Raw genomic sequence first — 23,347 nt, 5'->3', positions numbered from 1 at the left:
ACTACCACTTCTCATTCTCACCTTTTATTTCTCCCCAGCCCTTCTCCCCTTTTTATTTCTCTACCTCAGCACTCATGCTCACTGATCCTACTAGTTCTACTTGTTCTTTCTGAAATATCAGACATACTATTTACTAATAACTCTAGATGTTGAAGTGAGCATCAACTGGTTTCTTCCAGATCTAGACATATTAATTTTGATTTACCAGTGGTTTGGGTAACAGAAGGGGAGTCTATGTTTACATTTGCCTTGTAGTTTGGGCACAACTTAAGTGTGCTCATAATTCAGTTTCTAGGAAAAAATCCTTGATACTCAATGAAAAGCAAGTAATAGTAGTTATGATACGTAGTAGTTATGGAATTTATTCCGATGATATAAGCACAAAGTCAATGACAAAATTTTGGGACACATCTATCTACATATACAAATAAAAAAATCCATTTATAAGCAACCTCACAATTAAACATAAAATAAAGTATTGTCTAGAGCAAAATAGGACCAGGTAATAAACCTCTCTGGAGTTATAAACATAAAATATAGACAAGTTAATCAGAATTTGTGTTAAGACAAAAAATTGGAAGCATCTCACAAGATCTTCCAGACCAGCTCTGTTGATTTCCCTACCACACCTCCCCAAACTATAATTCATTACTTATTGTGGATTGCAAATTCTACCCAGACTCAGTCCAAGTATCATTTTCTATCTTTCTGGCTTTCCTCAAGCCAGTCCTGTGCTGATCACACAAAAATACAAATTTTATTTCACCTATTACCCAACTCCCATCTTAAATTTAATGATTTGATGTTTTCTAAAAAATTTATCCCAGCTTATGTATGTCCTTCAAGTTGTCTTCCAGTTTTCTAGGAGGTCACCTTTTGCATCTGTCTTCTCAGCCCCCATCATTTGGGGGTGAAACCTTTCCTAGTTTCCCTGTCACACTTTTGGCAGACAAGAAACTGTATATTCTCCATAAGCTTTATAATTTTTGAACTAAAATTGTGCCAAATATTGTATGAATTTAAATTCAGTTTGTTTATCCCTAATAAGTCTCACTTTTGATCTAATTCCAGGATGGATACAGAAAACATAGTATGGAAATGAGACCTGATATTAAAGACAATTTTGCCTGACAGACTATTTTCAGTTTCTACCTCGGATACTTTCAACACCTTTTGATTTGCAATTCCCAACAGATTTCCCGTTCTTGTGAGACCTGCTGATTAGGGAGCATGAACCACTGATGAGAGATTTTTTTAATTTTCACAAGCCTCTCAGTTTTATATGCTACACAAATGGGGAATAACTGAATTTCATGTAGTAAATACAGTTCTAACTAGACAATGGAAGGTTGAACTCCTTCCAGTAAGAATATTCCACGATAATCCAAAATCAGACAACACCACCAGATATTAAAAAAGTATTGCTGAAAAAAGCCAACCAGAACACAAACCACCCTACCTTGAGGTTTAATACAAATCTAAAAAAATACCTTCTAACATTTTTATTTTAATGATCAAGTATATTCATTGGCTTTACCACTAATAGTACTCTTCTTTAATACATCTAAAAAACTTTTAGATATAATTAACTAACCATTATGACTGACTACTTTCAAATAAATACTTTTCAGTTTGAAGAAAGGGTGATAAGTACCAAGAAACATGGGGGAGGATTATACACTGCATCCTTTAGCTTCTCTCAGGAAATTTAATGAGGAATAAAGTCCATCATCATTCACTATAAAACCAGTAGTAAATGGTTAGCACTTGACCAGAACAAGGTTCACCCAGTACCAAAATACGGAATACTAAAAATAGAATGCTATTAAGTTGAAAATAATTCTTCCATAGAAACAGTGGAACCCATAAGCATTGATGAGTGTTCTGTGAAAAACTGGTCTACGTAGTAATCTTTTGAACTTTCAAAAAACAAGTTTAATTATGCATCCCATGATGATGGCAAATTAAATACAGTGAACGGTAATTTTCTATTTTTTTAAAAAAATACAATGTCAATAAAATTGCAGACTTCAAAGAAAGGCAATGTTAATATCTAGTGAAGTGAAAAAGCTGTGTTCACTCAACAGTGGAGGGGTGGAACATTTAGGAAATTATATGCATGCAATTTAAGTCTGAACTTTCTTCTACTGTTAAATGAAGAGCCATCAGGTTAATGGAACAAGAGTGGGCCATTTAGTTTAGCAAGGCTTTGACAGTCTTGCTCACAGCACTGTTGGGCCTCATCTAGGGAAGTGAGGGCTGCACAAGTGGACTGTAAGTAACTCACTGCACCTTCAGGCTCCAAGGTTAGTGGTCAGCATTTCACAAGCTCATCAGCTCTCTCCAAGTGCTTTCAATTCTGGGCTGACACTCTTAAACATTTCCATTGGTAAACTTGGATGGCAGGAAAAATTGCAATCTCAGAAATGTTTCAGTTAGCATGGAATTCATAGATTCAGGAAGCATAATTCTGCAAGATAACCCTTCAGAGAGATCTATGTGAGCAGGAGGAACGGGTGGGCCAACTATGAAATTGTACCAAGATAAATGAAAACTCTTGCACTTGGAACAGAGTAAGCCCATGTAACAAGGCAGCTTAGCAGACAAGGATTTGGTTAGAACATGAGTGAAGGAATTTGGCCAAATCCCAGCCAGAACCGCCCTCTGACATTCTGTGATGATTAAAGATTAAATTGTCCAAAGTGTTCAATAGGCCTAGGCTTCTAACATGATACTGTTCTTTATCTGAATACCATTTTAACAGTTCAAAGTATAGCTTCAGTAAACTTCATCTTCATCTAAGAGCATATAGAATCTCTGTAAACCTATTCTTGTCTCAAAATCAATTTCCTGAGCTTGAGGAATATGCAATCATGTACAGTTAAACAACTCGGGTAAACTGAATGATGCACTATGCTAGTAATGAGCTTTGGCACAGAAGCAAAGAAATTTTTACCACTTAAAAACACATTTATTTTTACCATTAGCTTTGTCTTTTTTATTTATTTATTTATTGCAATTATCTGCCTTGTTCACCTTTCAGCTTCAATAATAAAAGAGGCAGAGGCTTTAACAGGCAAAAGTTAGGTTTTTGCAATACTTCTGATTTATTATCTATTCTCTTTATCAAATAAGATAGAGAGATCAAAGCATAAGTGCAAACAAATAATTAAAATTTCCTTCAGAATGCAGTAACCAAAAATATTGTGTATAAAGTTAAGCTGATACAAACATTTTCTAATACCTTCATTAAAGATTGAGTTTATAACTTGTATGAAAAGGACTATGATAATAAAAATCCTACCATCTAGAACTACTGGAAGCCCAGTTTGCAGAGATTTATATCTTTAAAGTGTATAAAACTCCAAATTGATCTAGGAAACTGTAGACCTAGGTGCTGCCATAGTTTCTCATTTTTCCACAGGCATCATCACAGTGTCCTGCAGGGGACCCCACAATTATATTGTGTCATGACTTTCAGTTTCAGGTTCTGAGTTTGCTAATTATAGATTCTTCTGAATCTTTTTGCTTCGGAAATTTATTTCTCCCTCTACCCATCACTATATTTAACTCCCTTCAGCCATGGCTGTCTTCAGCAACTCTCATCACCAGTGTTATCATTTACCTAATTCTTTCAAGTTACTGTCAATGAAATTGACTGAAATCAGTGGCAGTCTCACCTGAATAATATCATCTCAGAAAAAACTTGGCAGACAGATGCTCAAAGCAGGTTGGCTGTGGAGTACAGAGTGATACAAAACGTCATACTTTAGCTAGGAGAAACCTTTCTGCTGCAGATTGCTGTGCATTAGATTATGCAGCTACCTTGTTGCACTGTCCAGTGGAGCCACTTTAGTTTAAAACAGTAATTTTAAAGCTAACACATCTATTTTTAATGAACCTTGTTGCCTGCAGCACAAATATCCAGTGTTTCAACTGATATATTGTCCAAGATGCCATGAATTTTTTGGAGCTCCTTAAGTCTCCAGGAACTATTAAATCATTTGGAAGCAGCAGACACATTGTCTTAACTATTATTTAACATCATCTTTCCAGTAGCTTGGAAAAACTTGGTTCAAACACATAAATTCTATTATTGAACAAGTATGAATATTCCAAGTAAATATCATCAGAGAAGGCTTCCTTGTTCAGTTTTTCAGATTAGCAACCGAACAGTTAAAATGAACCTCAAAACATATGTAAATCTAGACCATGTTTGTAATGCACTGATCATGAAGAACAAATTAAAAACTGTAACACTATATTATTAAAAATAGGCATAGAACAGAATTTTGCTGAGTCATGCTTCTACTGTATATTTAAACCTATATATTTTGCAATAAGTCAATAAAAAAACATTTTGGTACGAACATCCAGTAGAGTAATGGAGAGGAATTAAAAAGGCATACTAGTTCCTTAATGGTTACAATATTTTCTGTGTTCCTCTTGAAATCAAGTTTCATGGGAAAGGAAATTAGGTGTTAAATATAGCTGTCTTATCTAGTTTAACACTGAAGTGCTAATCCACTAATTAGTGATAATTGGGTTTTGACCTTATTGTAGAGTATATTGTTGAATTTGTCTAAACAAAGGAATTTATGAAAAAATTATTTTATGTATGTTTGTTTGCACATGACTAGTTCAAGCAAAAACAAAAACTCTTAGCAAATGCTAAGAGTTAACATAAGTATTTCCAAGTATTATTACTAGTATAGATCCAAATTTAATGCTCCTTCTGTATATTGCAAATAGAGATGATGAACACCAATACAGCATACTTGAAGTCACCTTAAACGAAACATTTAAACTGCAACAGTTCAATCTATGAAGTATTTCTGGAACTAATCAATAAAGAAATGGGAATTTTAAGAGGAGAGCTGACAGCTCTGGTAACTCACATTTTTTATGCATGAAGATTTTTGTTTATAAATATAATAATTTTCCAATTTTATTTACTGTGTAGGTTCATTTCACTTTCAAATTTCAAGGCTTCTTTCCCAGAATGGTAATAGAATTTCTAAACATTTAAGAGCTGTGGACTTCTCCTGAGTTTTATAATAATGAAACGTCATAAAAACTCTCTCCTCATCCAGTTCTGTCAGAAAAATGACAGAACAACATTCTGAAACAGTAATTCATGATTAAATTACTTGAACAGCAAACATATTTAGAAAGCCTGAAGCACAGAAGAGCCACTGTATTTCCACTGCAAAAAGAGGAAGACCACACTACTGTTATTCAATTGCTCCCTGCAATCTGAAGACTAGAGTGATGAAGCATCTCCTCATAGAAAATAAGCACAGTTTTGGAGTAAAGAGGTTCTGAAAAATCTATTAACTTGCTGACATCAGGAGGGTTAAAAAAAAAAAAAAAAAAAAAAAGAAACAAAAACAAAATGAAAGAAACCAGAACTACAGATAGGTTCTGTTACTTGACTGTGCAAAGGCAAAAAACTTTGGTTTTTTTATGAGTTCTACTCCTCTTAATTGTAGATGTCCATGCAAAGGACCGTGAGTTCTTGTTGAGCACAGTGGCACATTCTGAGAACAAGAAGGACTTTGTATATTCCTCCCCTGGCTTTGTGTACCTAAATGGGTCTTCTCAAGATGCAAACAGACAACAGGCTGTGAATCTAGGAAGATCGACACAAAGGTTAAAGAACAACCTAAAGACAGACTGGATTAATATATAGTTCTTAGCACTTAGATTTGTATACTACAGTCCTCACATCATCTTCTGATCTACTCTTTCGCAATGTGCATCAAATCTTGTCAGGGACTCAGAAATGGTCTTCTTCACATCTCCACTGAAGGAGTCTGTTGGTAGGTCTCTTATGAACTCACCAGTAGTGACTTCCTGGACCTCCACTGACAATCATGTTCAATAAAATCCAAAAGAGGGATAAGAAAATGAAGCGATAAAATCTTCCAAGATAGAATTAATCATGTATTCTTGTTCATACAAGCAAACAAAAATTCAACATATTCAATTCAGTATTCAAAGTGCTACATGAAGGCAAAAAGAAGTGCCCAACCTCATTCACACAGTGATGGGCTCTGAACTAGTTGCCACTGCTTAATTATGAGATCTTTAAAAAGTAATTTGCAGTTTTCATGAAACTTGTACTCATCTCTGAAAATATGAAGATAAAACGAATTATTAGAGAAACCCATACAGGAAAAATATTATGCCACTGTGGATATCCATGATACATAAGCAACATGACTTTTTGCTTTTTCAACCTTCCATCTGTAAAAAAGCTTTCAGTAAAACTTGAAAGACTAGAGAAACATAAAAATTATCAAAGATGTAGAATGCTTTCCATTCAAGTAGCCATTAAATGACTGAGATTTTTCAGAATGGAAGAGAGAACTAAATTTTTATGTCGGGAGATAAAAAATAATTTTAAAAGTACCTTGGAAACTATGAATAAGAAAAAGTTGTTCCTTTTTTCGCATATTACAAGGTGTGTACAATGAAGGGAGATACTTATTCTATCCAGAACCCAATAAGTTGTGAATGTCTCTGGAACACAGTGTTGTAGAGACTAATTACACATGGGTCTGAAAAACAATCAAATTTCTGTTTGAGGCATCCATCAAGATCTATTAAAATAAGCCATCTCCCAGACAAAAATCACTACAAAATAAAAAATATACTAGAGGAATCTTATATGATTTTTCTTCTTTTCTGACCTTTCCCTTGGCACACTTACAGCAAAGATTCGGGACTAAATGTATCCAAGCTCTAACACAGAGAAGCTGTTGAGATGTATGTGTTGTTAATCAAAGAAGACATTAACTCAGCTCTTTATAAGCAAAATCAAAATATGCATCTTCATTTAGCGTCAACTATTTCTTAAATACAGTGCTCAGCACATTTTAAAACACTAAATACATCTCTATCATAAGTCTAATTTGGGAAGAATTATAATCATAATAAAAAACAATATATTTTTTTTTTAATTACACTTTCTCCAGTCACTTATTTATGGCACAGTGGCATCTAGATACATTGTTTGAATTCCTTCCATCTTAAGCAATCAGTTTCACAGTTCTTATACTAAGCAACTGTAGAGAGAAACTTACATGGTTTTCCCCTCATCTAGGTTTTCATTTCTTTGCATCTTAAAACATGTTTTGGCACAACACGCACTTTGTATACCTCTGCTTCATAGCCTTTGTATGTGTTTAAAAAAACAGCTTGAGAATCTAGTGACCCTTTAATTCTGTATACAACACAACCATGGGAACATTTTGTTACTCTGTATTCTTATTTCTTTGGGTATAAAATGTTAAATTTTTTTTTCACTGGGGGTTGAGGGAAAAGGGTGGGGTTTTTCTAAATCCAAAAGCATCTATAATATGCTTGGATAACTGCACTAATTTTTAGGCCACATAAAAAATGTATAATAGTCATCCAACTAAATAAGGCCTCCAGTGATCAGAGCATGATCATACAGAGCATACAGTTAGCATGATATACAATTTCATTAAATATATTCAACCCAAACATACCTAAATGTTCCCACAGAATTCAGCTTGCTTGTATTTCTCTAATGAATCATAGAATCATAGAATCATAGAATCCTTGGGGTTGGAAGGGACCTCAAAAGATCATCTAGTCCAACCCCCCCTGCCAGAGCAGGGCCACCTAGAGCACTTTGCATAGGAACGTGTCCAGGCGGGTTTTGAATGTCTCCAGTGAAGGAGACTCCACGACCCCCCTGGGCAGCCTGTTCCAGGGCTCTGTCACCCTTACAGTAAAAAAATTTTTTCGAATATTCAACTTGAACCTCCTGTGCTCCAATTTACACCCATTACCCCTTGTCCTATCACTGGTCACCACTGAGAAAAGCCTAACTCCATCTCCCTGACACTCACCCCTTACATATTTGAAAACATTGATGAGGTCACCCCTCAGTCTCCTTTTCTCCAAACTAAAGAGACCCAGCTCCCTCAGCCTTTCCTCATAAGGGAGATGTTCCACTCCCTTAATTATCTTAGTAGCTCTGCAGTACATAAACAATTATTATATGCAATTGAGATGTTTGTTCAGAAAAATTAGAAAGCCAGGAGTGATGAGGAGCAAGAAGCATGACAGTTTAGAATACTATTATCTCAGAAAACAAGTATAGTTTTTACAGACTGGAAGATTTTATGTTCTTTCTGCCCTAACCAAGCAGTTGTCAATATTTATATGGAAATGTGGCAGCTTAAATCTGGGGCACCATATTACTTAACTTTGTATACATCCAAGCATTTTTAGCACCAACAGCATATTAGAATCTATTGACGAACACTTCAGAGATCTGTTGTATACTAACCTGGCAAATGTTTGATGACGAGAAACCAAGAATTAGCAAAATAATTTTTATTAAAAATAATCTTTTCTTGTATATCTTCAAACCTACCAAATAGTTCTATCATAGCTCTAGTTCTAGTGAGCCCTTTTTCCAAAACTCAGAATAACAACACTGAAATCACGTTTTCCTTCCTTTAACATATGGCTTCAGAAAATTACATCACCTGGTAAGAAGTAACAATTTGTCATGACAAGCCTTGTGAATAACTGGCATTATCCAGTATGTGTACTAGCAATTGTTGCAAACTAGGTTTATAATAAGTGTATTACATGTATTAGAGAACAATATTCTGCCCCCCTCCCACAAAAAAAAAAAAAAAAAAAAAAAAAAAGAGGTGAGTTTTTTGGTGGTGTGTTTTTAATATTCCCACTGGCTTTTTCACAAATCTATTGATTTCTATTGAAAAAAGCCAAAGTTATAGATAAATGTTGTTTAAGACATTTATTTAAGGGCTGGTAGTATGTTAATTTTTTTGTCATACTAAAGTTGTAACTGTTATTTCAGCTGGACAAAAATAGTGCATCATTGTCAATAGCATATATGGATGCGTTAAGAAAGTTGTAAACTGCAAAACCACATACCTAAATACACTACAGAAACACAATGTTCAAGAGAAAAAAAACCCAAACAAACAAACAAAAAACTCAAAAGCTATGGAGGTTCTATTACAGTAAAACCTGAAATTGTACTCTTATGTTTTGGAAATGGTTAGCAAAGAAATATCCTGAAATAAGAACACTTTGCCAGAACCTAATTCGTCATGATTAATAGAGTAAACTTGAAGTGTTTCGTCTCCAATGTATTTCTTTGTAATGAAGCCATTTATTGAGCTATTTTTTCTTTATTGTATGCAATGGATATTTGAGGGCATTCAGTCAAAAAAACTTTTCCAAAATACTAGAAAACACATCCCTATAACACTAAGCTCTACAGAAAAGCTCAAAAGCTTCACAAAATTGGAATTGCTTTCTTATTAGACCCACCTACAGCATTTCCAAAGTATTTTTCTCTAACTGAGGCACAAAACTGTGTCTTCAGATTCTTTTTTTTTATATTGTAATTCATCCAAGAAATCCAAGAATCCAAGAAATCCAAGAATCTTGGAATGACCAGAAGCATTTTACAATCTTCTTCTGACTGTAAGTTTTTTATTTTTATTTGCCAGATGCAAGAACAAAATCAAAGCAATAAGAGGAGTTATCAAAAAAAACAAAAACCAAAAACCTGAAAAACTTAGGAATGCTTGTTCCTTTGGACTCCATAATATCCTAGAAGGTGTAAAGATGAAATAAAATATTACAATTTTTTAAATTAAATAAATTATTAGTACGTTTCTAAAGTGCTTGATACTTAAGAATTATTAGTAAAATCAGCCTCGTATGGCATATAAAGTAACACAAAGCAGCTCAAAACATCCTCCTATAACTTGATTCTTGGACAGAAAAGGTATCTTATTCAGTCTTCACATGAAAAATTTTCTTAGTGATCAAAATACACCCCTTCTGATGTCTTGGGGCAATGACTTAGAACATTTTCTTACATTTTTTCTATTTCTTAAGCACAACTGAGAAATGACAGCTGAGTCTTACTGTGTTACAGCAAAGTTTCCTCACATTTATCCCAAGTTAGCAGTGCAAGATAAAGTATCTCAATTTTCAAAATTTTTAATTTCTTATTGAAATTTAATTCTGAACTAATAACTGTTTATTTCAACATGTAGTAATAACCTCCTTTTATTAAATAGATTTTAAGTTGGTGCATTTAGCTGTACAGAAAATAAAACACCTACCTAGGTACATGAGGAAATACCTGAAATACAGTTTTGAACATTTCTCCCTATCATCTTAAATTCAGAATAATACACTATTTTCTCTATGTTGTTTCCAGATGTCAAATACAAAACATTCAATTCTTTTTAAAGGAAATGTAACTTGTATTAAGAATTAATATAATAATAATAATAATGAATATTATTTTAGAAATAATGCTTAAATTAATATTTCTTGTTGGCTAACAGTGTTTATAGCCAGTTATTCCAGAAGCAGAAATTGGTGACCAATTTTAACTATGAAATCCAGACAAAACGGCACTGTCATAGACACAAGAGAAACATGTAATGCAATGATTATCAAGGTGTCTTTACTAAATAATATTTTATGAGCCTATTAATATTCACTATAGTCCTAGAAGAGTAATTGTGCCTTGAAGCAGAGATACTTTAAGTTCTTGATTGTGGATTAGTTAGTGGTTGTCTCTAATGCACAATCATTGCTAATTATGTTCTGATACAATTTTTATTTTTTTCTTTCTGTTATGGAGAAAGTGTTTCCTTTAAAATTGTCAGTAAAGGAATCTGTGACTGTAAATTATTATTTAAAATTTGCAATGTTTCATCCTATATCTTTTTTAAGGTGTTTATGGTTGTTTCACATAGCAGCATATTGATTTCCTTTTAAATCTGTTTTTAAACATAGCCTAATCTTACAAAAGCATTGCTTTGCAAATACGAAAATATTCTCAGAATTAGCAACATAAAGATTTGCAATAATATTTTAACTCACCACAGATAACTAATTCCCAAGAAACACCTAGTGGATCAATTACTTTAGAACTTTACTATTCACAGCCAGATATTTTTAATTGCTCAATGCTTATTTTTCCCTCAACATTGTGTCACTCCCTATAGCATTGAAGAAAGCTGGTTGAAAGGCATGTAAGATTTCATTCTCAGGCATTTTGAGCCACTAAACAACTATTACACAAGTCACACTCCACCAATCCATGTCTGCAACAACAATACTTCGGGGTGTTTGCTTCTGAGCTTTATCTTCCGCAATCCTGTGTTTCACAGTGCTGTCTCTAGAAACCTGTATCACTCAGACAGCCAAAAGCTGATGGGTAAATGCACCAATGGCATTAGAGGTCAGCAGAACTCAAGGTTCCTAAAGAAAATCTGCTCAACTCTTCATTATTTCCTGATAGCCAAGGAATTTGTGAAATACTTGTTTCATTTAAAAGTATTGTAAATGCGAACCTAACGTGGCCTTAAATTTGTTACTGATTCCCCCAAGACATGAAGAAAAAAAACCTCTGGCAGCTGACCTTAGCAAAAGGTCAAATTCTAAATTTACAGAACTGCAACTCTTTTATATAGTGTCACAATGAAATCATGTCTTATGTACTCCCTTTCTAGGTATCTGTCTTGAGAAACAAGAGCTTATTCACACTTAAATGTGACTGGTTCATTCTGACACTATTTATCCAGTTCTTAAATTACCCAAGTCAGTGCAAACATTCTATAGCCTAAGGGATACTGTAGCAGGGCTATATGAAAGGATGAACATCATACTTTATCACAGCTTCATGAAAACCACACACAATATCTGATCTTACGTACCTTGATAAAATCTTTGATTTTGTGTTTATCCAGAAGGAAAGCAAACTCAAGTGAAATTTTGAAAGGAAAAAAAAACAAAACCACCTTCAACTGCATGATACTATTCAATAATACTATTCAAGTATTATCAAATGTTTCAAATATATGCTGTTAAGAAGGTATGTTAAAATCAGTTCTTGTCTACATTGATTCATATCTTAACATGAAGTACATCAACAGCTTTATTTCTCAGAGGACTTCCACATTGCCCATCAGTAAAACTTAAGATTTCTTTTAAAAAAGCCTTAAAAATTCTAAAAAGAAGACACAAACAACGAAATACCATCAAAAAACCAACCAAAACCCCAGAGAAAACCTCACACAGTCTTACTGAGGAAGCGTCAAGTGAACACACCATAATTTGAAAAAAATCAACTGGTATCAAAATTAAATGATTATGACTTAGTGGCACATGAAAAATATCAGGCACACTATTTCAGTCTGTGAAGCCATTCTTAATGTCTTAAATATTTACTTGTTTGACATGATCAGTTTGAAATTCTGCCTACTCAAAAGAGGAGGCTGCGTTTATTTCCAGCTGAGAATGTCTATATTGAAAAGACATGTACCACAGGTGGAAATTTAAAAGATAGATAAGGTTGAGTAAAAAAATATTACCACTAAGTTCAATAGCTTCTACTCAGTTTGATGTTAACTGGTATTTTTAGAGGTTATTGCTGAAATATAATACCCTTTGGAACAATCTGATACACACTGGTTGTTGCTGAAAAGGAATTAATGGTAGCAGGAGACAGAATAATACCTCTTCCTCCCTCAGAAAATCTTTTTTCCACTACTGGTTAACCTCTTTTACTACTGAGGACATCATAGTGATAAACCTCTGACTCAGATTCCACATTAAATACAATAGTTGGGACCTCATACTGAAGTATGGAAGTATAAATTCGGTAAGTATTTTCTGCATTAATCTTTGTGGACTTGAGTATAACTTTTTCTTTTCTTTTTAGTTAAATTCTGGTCTATTTTGCTTTGGAAAAAAGATACAGATTTCAAAAATTATTTTTGAACTTTCACCTACAGTAATTGCAATTGACAAAGTAAAAGTAAGGCTATCAAAATGAAGGCAGTGATGTTTTAGCAGCATTTTGGAGAACTGAGAGAATCTAGTACATAAGCATGGGCAATGAAATTGAGACCTGTGTTTATGGGGACTTTTTGCTGCTTCCCTTTTCACATGATTCAGGACCTAAAAAAGCACCAAGTTTGACAACAATATTAGTCACTGGCTTTACATTTACTCCTGAAAGATAATACCTAAATTCTGTAATCTCAGTACAGATTAGCTTCTGTAAAAGCTCCTGTTACAGTAGGTCTATATATCACTTCATACAAATACCTCAGCAATATGAAGAGCTTAAAATCTGAAACTGACACCTGTGACCTGGAAGAGCATTTCAAAACTGTTGTTTAATCCTTTTAAATATATAAATATATACAAATATATATAAAAGTGCATTTATATACATGTAAATATATGTTGTGTACAGTAACAATAAGCATGATCCTGAATAACAGCTGCAGATTAGATATTGTTAACACTATTGAGTGGCACCTGAAAGCATAAGTAGTTCCATTGAAATTATCATGCATTACTATTACAAAAAGGAATTATAATTTAAAGGTCATATTTTGTTTTAGCTAGCTAATTCTTTCTGAAATTTTTTTGTACATCTATCATTCCTATTTACATTGTGAGGGCCTTCCACAGCTCCGTTTTTAATAATAAGATAACATGAAAGACATCTCTACAACAACAGGAGAAAATATTTCTATGGCTAAAATATAGTGCTATTTCTTCTTCATTTTACAGGGCATGACTATTGTTACATAGAGCATTTAGTTATACCATTTACAGCAAATTTACATATAATCATTATATTTAATCAGTTTTACTCATAAATGTCTAAATTAGCATCATTGTACTGCAATCACAAAAGGAAGTGTCTACATATACATAGCATCTGCTGAGGGATCAAACAGAATAATTTGTTACTATTTACTAGCTTGTGGTATGCCTTGAGGTTTTGCAATCCATCTTGAAGGCCACATGAATTACCTGCTTTGAGTATTTATTTTAGATGGCACTTCAGAGGAGGAAAACAAATAAGATTATTTATTTTTTAGAAAAGAGCACCAGAAGAAAAACAAAAAGACTGCATTTACAGCAAACAGAATTATCTTAATACTATAGGAGACGTAATGCAAAACCCCAAATCCTTGAAAAATAAAGTGCATCTGCTGAGTTTTAATTTATAGAAGATAAAGCTTTGAGGAGTAGATATTCCCCCTTTGTAGCTTTTGCTTGGCAACATCAGTTTTCAACTACATTTTCAGAAAAAGTAAATATTTTTTCCTGTCTAAAAAAAAAATTTGGTGATAGAAATTCCTTTAGCTTAGGGCTGCCTGGGGAAGGAAAACAATGAAGACAACCAAAATTCCAAGATGGAGTTGGATCACTTTTAGAATAGAATTTTACATGATGTGGCCAAAGCAGTAAAGGACTGAACCAATTAATTACTTCAGTCTCAACCTCCCAAAACCTAGCTACATCTAAGCTTTCTCTTTTATCTTCTTATATTAATGGAAATAATTTTTAAGGCTCCTCTCTCTCCTCTCTACATATACTATTGATCTAGATAACTGTCAAAGCATCTAGTTGACAGATATCTATTAGATAGATGCTAACACGCAAAAAAACCCAAAAAACAAACAACAAACCAACCAACCAACCAAAAAACAAAAAAACAAAAAACCCCTTCACATTACTGGTGAAAACATTCAATACCCAGAGAGCCACATCTGTTTTGCCTGTAAATAAAAACACTACAGAAGCCAGTATGTATGCATGTACCAATATCTGCTGGTAACAGTTTGTAAAGATGGAGCTGGCACAAACTTCCCAGGCAGAGAGCACCCTCTCAGCCATTTTCATTTTTGTTACTATCCCAGCATCTGACCTTCTGAAGAGGGAAAGGGACTTTTATTCTACTGCTGTTTCTTCTGAACTCATTTTGTCAGATAAAATGAGACTGTCAAAAAAGCAATACACAGAATACAAGCAAGTCTGTAAATGCATATATGTATAGATATATAGTTATGTTCATGCTAATAACTTTAAAACAGGCAAATCTTTGTCCTTTTGGTGATTTATTTTCTACCTCTAGAGAAAAAACAGAATCTGTGGGGAACTCTTCATAAGGCAGTAAAATTTACAGTCATGTTTGATTCTGAATTTACTATCTTCAGGTGACAGTCAAACTTCTAATTAAGCATGTCAACAAAAAAAATTCCTTCCTGCAAATGTTAAGGAAACAGTACTGATAAATAAACTCAGACACTTTAATTCAAATTTAAATAAAATGAAATTGCCTAATCCTCTAGAGAAAACATGTTAAGGGAGTAAGTTGCTCAATAGCATAATAAAGGTGGCTTTTAATCCTATCCAACTCTATTCCAAATTTTATCCAAGGCATTTTTAAATACCATTTCAAACAACAACTAGAAACACACATGCTGGTTGTGTGCTTGATTATCACTATCCCATTTATCCCGTTTTGAAGCTCAGATTGATGACACAAATATCCCTAGTGCCCTCTCTCAGCTCCTTTCCAGTCCTCTTGTTTTTTTCCATAGGTTCTTACATGCACAGAGGATGTTCAATGTACAGTTAAATTTAGAAAATGAGAGATGTTTAAATCCAAATGTGTCTTGAAAGTGTATTTTGTTATCTAGAGTACATTTTATGTTTCAGCAGCTTTAGGTGACAAACTGGCTTCAAAAGCACCCTTGGGGAATTGCCTCATGTAAGAATCATGATGCTGTGATACACATCACTACCCCTATACCACCTAGTCCTAGGATTTCCATGCTCACATGATTTGGTCTTAACAAACAAGGCGTTAGAACTGATTCCCTTCTACGCCCTTTTTTTCTGCTTCCTCTCCATACTTAAAAAAGCAAATCATTAGTTACAGAAATAGAGGAAGAAAAAAAAATCCGTTTCATTTCTGTGCAGCAGTTTTCAATAGGATCCACTTCTCCAGCATTGCAAGCCCAAATTTTCTCCACTGCCCTCCTGAGTGAATAAATGTCAATAACTCATGTTCCAGCAGCTGGGCAGACAGACTTTAATGAGGACAGCTCAGCAGTTCTAAAATCCACCACTCCACTGCTATTCAGGACAGAGGGAAAATCACTGGGAGTAGCAGGTACTAAACTGAGATTAGATTCTATATTTAGATTAAAAAGGCTGGAGATAAAAGAATGAAAAAACAGAAACTAACACACTGTCAAGCTCAATGGACAGGGGACTGTGTGAGGGGTCAAAAATTCTACAAGCAGTTAGATGTTTTACACCTCTTAAAATCACAAGCTGAGTATTTTAGAAGATAATCCCCTGGAAATACTATCATTCAATTATAATCTTTCACTCATTACATAGTTAGGACTTTTTTTCTTTTTTAAATTGTTCCTATTTTTATTTCTTTATATATTTGAAAAAGTTCTAGCTGGAGAAAATATCCTTTTCCAGACCATAGAAATTATAATTTTTAAATTAAAACATGCCATTACAATATAGCAATTAAAATTTTAGAATGCAAACTAAATTTATTAAATACTTTATGGAAAAAATGAGAAAAATCAGTTTTATTTCTGTCTGGAATAAATATTTTCCACATTCTTATTTCACTTTACCGAAGAAATTTAAAATGTTTTATTCTATAGTGTTTTGATGCATAAATGAGGAGATATTAATGTGTGGATTAGTGTCCGGAAGATAAGTTGCAAGTGCTTTATGCCTATATTTCTTTACAGGGATCTGGTCACCTGTCCATAATTAATTCTCTGTCTGCTGGTAAATCCATAATTGCCACAGGTCACCAGCTCTGCTTTAAGCAAAACCACAGGCCACTGGACTGGGGCTGCCACATTCGCTTTGCCAGGGTCTGGCTTGGCTTCTGTGAAGAGGTTTGTTTCACCTTGGGGTCAGCTTGTTTAGCCTGTATGGCAGTAGATGAATGACCAGATTCATTTAATTTTTCTTGGTTTTGTTAAGCTTAGTCTACTTTTACAGCATTATGTAATATTTATTCATACTATTGATGAAGGTCAGAATGACTGAATTCAAACTCTCATGAGAACAAATGCAAAGAAAATAACAAGAGTTAGTCCTCGAATTTATTTCAAGAGTTTTTTTTTACCTTTAGAAACTGATGGTATGTCACATTGCTTTGGCCTGTTGGGCACACAATATACCATGACCTAGCACCTTTCTCTAGGTCTCATTTTTAAATAATGTAATGCACATATATGCACCTTGTTTAAAAAATTACACTGAAGAATGGATCTTGTTATAGAAATCGTCTCCTAATATCACCTTTTATTTTTAAATAGGGTCTTTTCCACTAAAGTCTTACAACAAAGAAACCTAAATAATTCCTAAACTTGCTTGATTTAATGTTTCCATTGTCATTCGTATTAAGACAACACCAAAAATCCTATATAGGAATAATCATCATTATTCAAATGTCCATTAAAAATATATAGCAAAACATTGTCCTAAAGTCTAGTGTTTCACAATTGTGCAAAATAGTCTTCTTTGGAAGAGAAATGATATTTTTCCATTATCACATGGTTTCAGTGTTTGCAAACAGCATGCTAACAGCTTTATACATGTATTTAACCTTTCTGAATTTCTATATACCCTACATGCTTCCATATATTTTTCTACATCTATGTATACTATCAAGATCTACACATAAAAAATCTATCAATATTATCTTAGAAAATGCATATGTATATTTCTATAGATGCTGTGTAATTCTCTACATTTTGCTATGTCAGACTTGTGTCACAACTTTTAACAAAGAATCCAATGCATTTCCTATTTTTTTTGCTGTTACAAATCAACCTGTTCAGCTCACTGCCCCAAAGTACCAACATCTTTCATTCCCTCTCTCCATCCCTCTCTTCCCCACCCCTCATCTCCATTATTTCTTGGCTGTACTCTCAGTTCTTTCGTATGAGTTACGGTCTGACCCTTCACTTATTCAATTCAGGTCTCTCAGCTGGCAGAAAATAAGCAGGATTGGGGGGAAGGGTATGTGTGTGTAGGGTGAATATTTTTCTGCTTGTTTAGTAAGTGACTCAGAGGAGAGACGGTGAATGTCAGGACACTACAAGAAAAGTAGTCAGACACTACCAGAAAGAAGGACCAAGTGCTTTTGAGGAGCAGCAAGACATTAGTTCAGCTAAGCAGTATTGCAAAATTACACTTTCTGAAAGACTTTCAGGGAAATGAAAATAGAATTCAATGCGCAAAAATAGGAAACTCTCAAGCAGTTTTTCTTGATGATTAATTTAATGTTTATTTTTACTGCTTTTCATGAAGACATTTTTTTAAATATTATCCATTCATTACTTTTTATACTCTATAAATAGTTTTGAATCTCTTCTCACTAGATATCACCTAAAGTGGCTGAGAGCTGTCAGTTATTAAAAGATCAAGTAAAAGACCACTAAAGCAACAGGCTTTGATGACTCAAAAGTCATTAATTCATTAGTCATTCATTAATGACTAGTGGATATATAATCAAACTAAAACTACAGGAAGAGTTAAGCACAAACTTGATCTGCCATGCTGCCAGGTTTCTTTGGACCAACAGCTATTGAAACCAGAGTCAGATTTCAGAACTTGGTCTTTGATTTGATGTGTCTAAGAGTGAATGTCATTAGTTCTGATCTGGATATAGCAAAATATATAGACATGTATTCCATGTCATGTTATATACCACATGAAAGCTCTAAAAATTTCTTTTTTCTGTTACTCACTACCATACTCACCCACACCCCAGTGGCTTGGTCAAGATGTATATATTTACTGTACAAATTTGTCCCAAGACACCGTTGGCATTCAGAGAACAAACACCTGGCAAAACCACACTGCAAATCTCTCACTCCATGTGCTATTAAATGCTTTATGTCTTCACATAAAGTGGTACATTTGTTGCACAGTTTGTCAGAAATGGTCTAACTAGCATCCAAAATACATTGTTCTAGTTTTTTCAGCTCTACTTCCCACTTGTGTACCAACACATATTTATCAATATGTGTTGGCTTTAAGAAAGATAACTATGAATTCTCCATTACCAAAATCTCTCAGAAATCTGGACACTAATGAATCCATTGATTTCTGCTAAGCTCCTCTCTACTATACCAAGACTGTTGAATCATCCTCATTGTACAATTGTACAAGTACAGCATCAGGATGTACCAAGATTTAAAAATATCAAAATATATCATCTTAGAAAAACAAAGAAAGAGAACTGAAATAATAGGCTAATCTTTGTACTTACGAAAAGCTCTATAGAATTCTTCCAGAGCTAGGTGCTTGTCACTATTATAATCATCGTATTTCAGCAAATCGAACAGAGAGCAGTCAGACAGATCCTTGCCAAGCTCATCTCCTTTTATTACCTGACAAGAAAATTATAACCATGAAATTACATTTGAGCTCTTAAGAGTTCTCTGGTATAATTAATTGTTTCTAATAATCATTTAATAGATCATTTTGAGGTTGCTGTGGGGCAATGAATTGAAACCATGTAAAGTCAGGAATTTGCAGTTACTTCATAATTATTTATTGCAGTTTTAAAAGTTAATATCTTTAGGACAGACTCAGAGATTATTCAAAGTTTCTAGAATATATAGAAAATATATATAATGGGGATAGACAGAATCAGTATAAAGACACTGTGAATGTTAAAGCTACTTTTACTATACGTGTATAGGAATGGTGATTAAGAAACACATATATACTTGAGATAATTACCCAAGTACATGAGGTAATGTCTTTTTCCTCTCAGTCTAATTCCTAACCTCATAAAACAAGTTTAGAGATTTTCAAAAATAACTAAAATAAATCGTACTGATTGTATCAACTTATTACAGGCCTATCAACTTCTGACAAGCCTATTATCTTCCCAAAGACCTGTTGTAAAAGTAGCTGACCTGAAAAGGCTCCTGTTTCTCAATGTTGGCACACACATTTTTTATATAGATCATAATTAATAGCTATTAAGATTTTAGCTCCAATGAACTCTTCCCAGGGAAAAGTTCTTTAATTTGTGCATTGTTTTGGTTTAAAGTCTGTATATTTTGTAGACATCCACCTCAATTTCATTAAAGGAACTTTTTAAATGTCGGTAACTATAAATATTCAGAATTCCCCTTTTACACACTGCATGATTAAAAACACTGTAACGTATCTAAAAAACCTAAACCTAATAAAACTCCTTGTAGTTATGTTCAATAGTTTAGAGTTTTGTACCAGAAACAGAAAAAGTGATATTACTATAGTTAAATGCTTTATAAAATAATTACTCTTCCTCCCCTCTACCTAGATCCTAAAATAACTCCAAACCCATTAAATTTTCATTATCATATTATTCATTTCTGAAAAATAGGGGATACAGACAATTTTGTGTTTTATTTGCACTGCATAGGAATCAGCGGAAATACAAAGGAATGCATTCGGTTATCATTTATGTAAATAGAAATTTTCTAAACAAAAAATAAAGAATAAAAGGAGCATTAAAGCAAAGAGAAGGGACACAAACATTTCATCCCCAGAAGTAATTTCTAGGTATTAATACAAAAGCATTATAAAACATAATAAACTTGTTAGTACATTAGAAAGAAGGAAAAGCATTCAAAAAAAAGATAAGAAAAATCATTAGAAAACCAACTGTAGCTATTATAATTTAAAGATATATATTATGCTTTGCAGTGCTAGCTGCTTCTCATACTTGAAAACTCTGCTTATTAAGTTCCCACTAGACTGAATTAAGAAAAAAATGAAATTGTTTAGATCTTACAACTGGTACATAAAGGACAAAAATCTAGCCTGGGAAAAATTAATATCTCTAAGCTTGTGGTTATACAAGCAGTATTAAAGCTCTATTGGTGTTTATTGAAAACTCTCTAGAAGAAATCTCTGAAATTTCAAGGCCATGAAATGTACTTAAAATCACAGCTGGTGCATGAAAAAGGATCATTTAGGGTGAGAAACCTTATTCATTTCTTTGTTTAAAACACTTGTTCCTACTAGATTCAGTTGTACAAACAAGGATTAAGATTTGCACCTAAGGCGGTGCAATAAAACCTTTGTCAAAGCCCTCCAACACCTGCCACTGAATTGCCACATTTTAAACTGCACACATTTTAAACACATTTTAGTGTTCTCAGCTTCAGTGAGGGGAAGATTTAGATTAGAGACATTAGGAAGAAATCCTTTACCGTGAAGGTAGTGAGACACTGGAGCAGGTTGCGCAGGGAAATTGTGAATGTCCCATCTCTGGAAGTGTTCAAGACCAGGTGGAATGGGGCTTTGAGCAACCTGGTCTAGTAGTAGGTGTGCTTGCCCATGGCCAGGGATTGTAACTAGATGATCTTTAAGGTCCATCCCAACCCAAAACATTCTGTGATTCCATATTTTAAAAAACCATCATGAAATAAAGCTTGTCACAAAACCCCATTTTTCATTTTCTTTTACTTACGTAGGGGATATAATTTAGAGGCAGCTTTGCTAACCTAATAGTATCTTTTAAGTATTTTACTTTTCACAATCTATACATCATTACATGAGAAAAATACTACCATGCCCTGTCGATAAAGTATATACTGCACAAGCAATAACATTAGTAATAGCACAATAGCAAGAAACTGCATAATCTGTAATCAGACTGTAATCTGATTAAAAATTACAAGATGCATGTCAGAAAAAAGTTGGTTCATTCAATTTGATTTCTGACAGCCACAATGATAAAGTCTGCAGATGTTACAAAACCAGATCAGAAAAAAAAACAACCCAAAAACATTTCCTTTAAATTTCCTAAAAAATTTCCTGTACTAGCCCACCTCACCAAAATTTTTGTCAGTGATTTTTTGCTTGCCTGTGGTTGATGTTCTCTAGGTAGTTCACCAAAGAAAATGATACGATACTGCTACAAATGAAAACTTTTCAGGGAATCAGGTAGTTCAGTAAATGTGTCTTTCATCTTTCCCAAAAGCAAGTATCTCATCATAACAGTATCACTCTGTGCTTGATCTAGAGTATATTCACCACCAAACAATGGGGGAATTGTGCTTCAAATTAATTCTGCATGCACAAGGGAGTTAAATTATCTTGTTTCATCTTCCACGTCAGTATTATGTTGTGGAAATTAAAGGACTTTACCATTCATTAAATCAAACTAATAATGAAGGTTGGTAAATATTTCCTTGAATTTACGTCCCTTAATCCAGTTAAATCAGTATTATTCTTACACTTTAGCAGCATGTTCTGTAGAGCAGCAACAACATCCGTTATTTTGGTTCTATAGTGATAAGTGCTATTTTTGGAAACCAGGGGCAGAGTAAGTAATGATACGGTACTTCTGCATCCGAAAACTGGTCATGACACGCAGATCCCTGAGCAAACAGAGATCTGAACCAGGAAACCCACATGAAGTAGCATGGAACTGCATGGACTCCGTTTCAGCTAAAGGTATTATCTCCATACTGTTCCATATGGAGTGAGCTACACTGATCAGACATGAGGTACTTTGCTACAATTTACTGCAAGGAGAGTATCATTTTTGTGCTTTTCTACTTCCACACTTTGCAGGGGGAATATCTGATTCAGAAGACTTAAATGTGTCCTGTAAGCATAATGCTGAAGCTGTAGATGTCTGGCTGCCAGTATTAGACCAGAATAGTTATTAAGACAACATAAATGGCATGGATAAAATTCTGCTCTTCAGAATTAGACCCAAAACCACCAGCACCCTGAGGCTGTGGCTTTGAACAACAGAAAACAATGTTGACATTAGCACTAACAAAACCCTCCACCAGTCCATTTGATGTCCACTTGCAGTTGGCACCAGCCTGAGGACCTACCCAGGAAAGGAAGCTGGATCCAGCTTCCTTTAGAGCCTGCTGCTTTTTCAGAGTTTCACAGGACAGAATTTAAAAACCACTGACCCAGAGAGAATCAACTGCAGCAGCACAACTGCTTGGCTTAACCACAAGGTCACTGACTACTGAGTGGGATATCCCAGGTAACTCCACCTTCAGAAACAGTTTCTTTTATATATTGTGATATTCAGCCACTAAACTGTGTCCACACAATCTTCTGCCTAAGGTCCTCTGTTTTAAAAACAAATCTTCTCAGATTTCAGGCATGCAATTTATTCCCAGCCAGAAACTGAGAAAATTCATAGGTGCCAGATCATCTAGCAGTTAGGTTTTGAAATGGATGCTTATACACTTCTGAGGATCCAAAATGTTCCATTTGGACTGAAGAAAAAACTTCAAGTTCTCTACTCAGATTTATGAAATATTCACCTGCTGTAAATATATACATAAATTTATTAATTTAATACCTAGATTTCAGGTAGAACTGATCCAGTTTTAAAAGCTATTCATTGCCCTTTTTTGTTCTTATATGCGATTCCAGTAGCTAAATAGCTGAATTCTAATCCACC

General features: G+C 34.0%; 1 protein-coding gene across 1 annotated transcript in view; it reads right to left on the bottom strand.

Annotated features, from left to right (window-relative positions):
• FSTL5 (follistatin like 5) overlaps positions 1-23,347 on the bottom strand; it is a 253,234-nt gene that overhangs the window by 91,087 nt on the left and 138,800 nt on the right. The window contains 1 exon segment of the mRNA XM_008493813.2: positions 19,178-19,298. Coding sequence (XP_008492035.2) covers positions 19,178-19,298 — 121 coding nt within the window.

The sequence above is a fragment of the Calypte anna genome, chromosome 4A (assembly GCF_003957555.1).
Source record: "Calypte anna isolate BGI_N300 chromosome 4A, bCalAnn1_v1.p, whole genome shotgun sequence".
Taxonomy (NCBI): Eukaryota; Metazoa; Chordata; class Aves; order Apodiformes; family Trochilidae; genus Calypte; species Calypte anna.
This window is presented reverse-complemented; position numbering and strand designations above follow the sequence as displayed.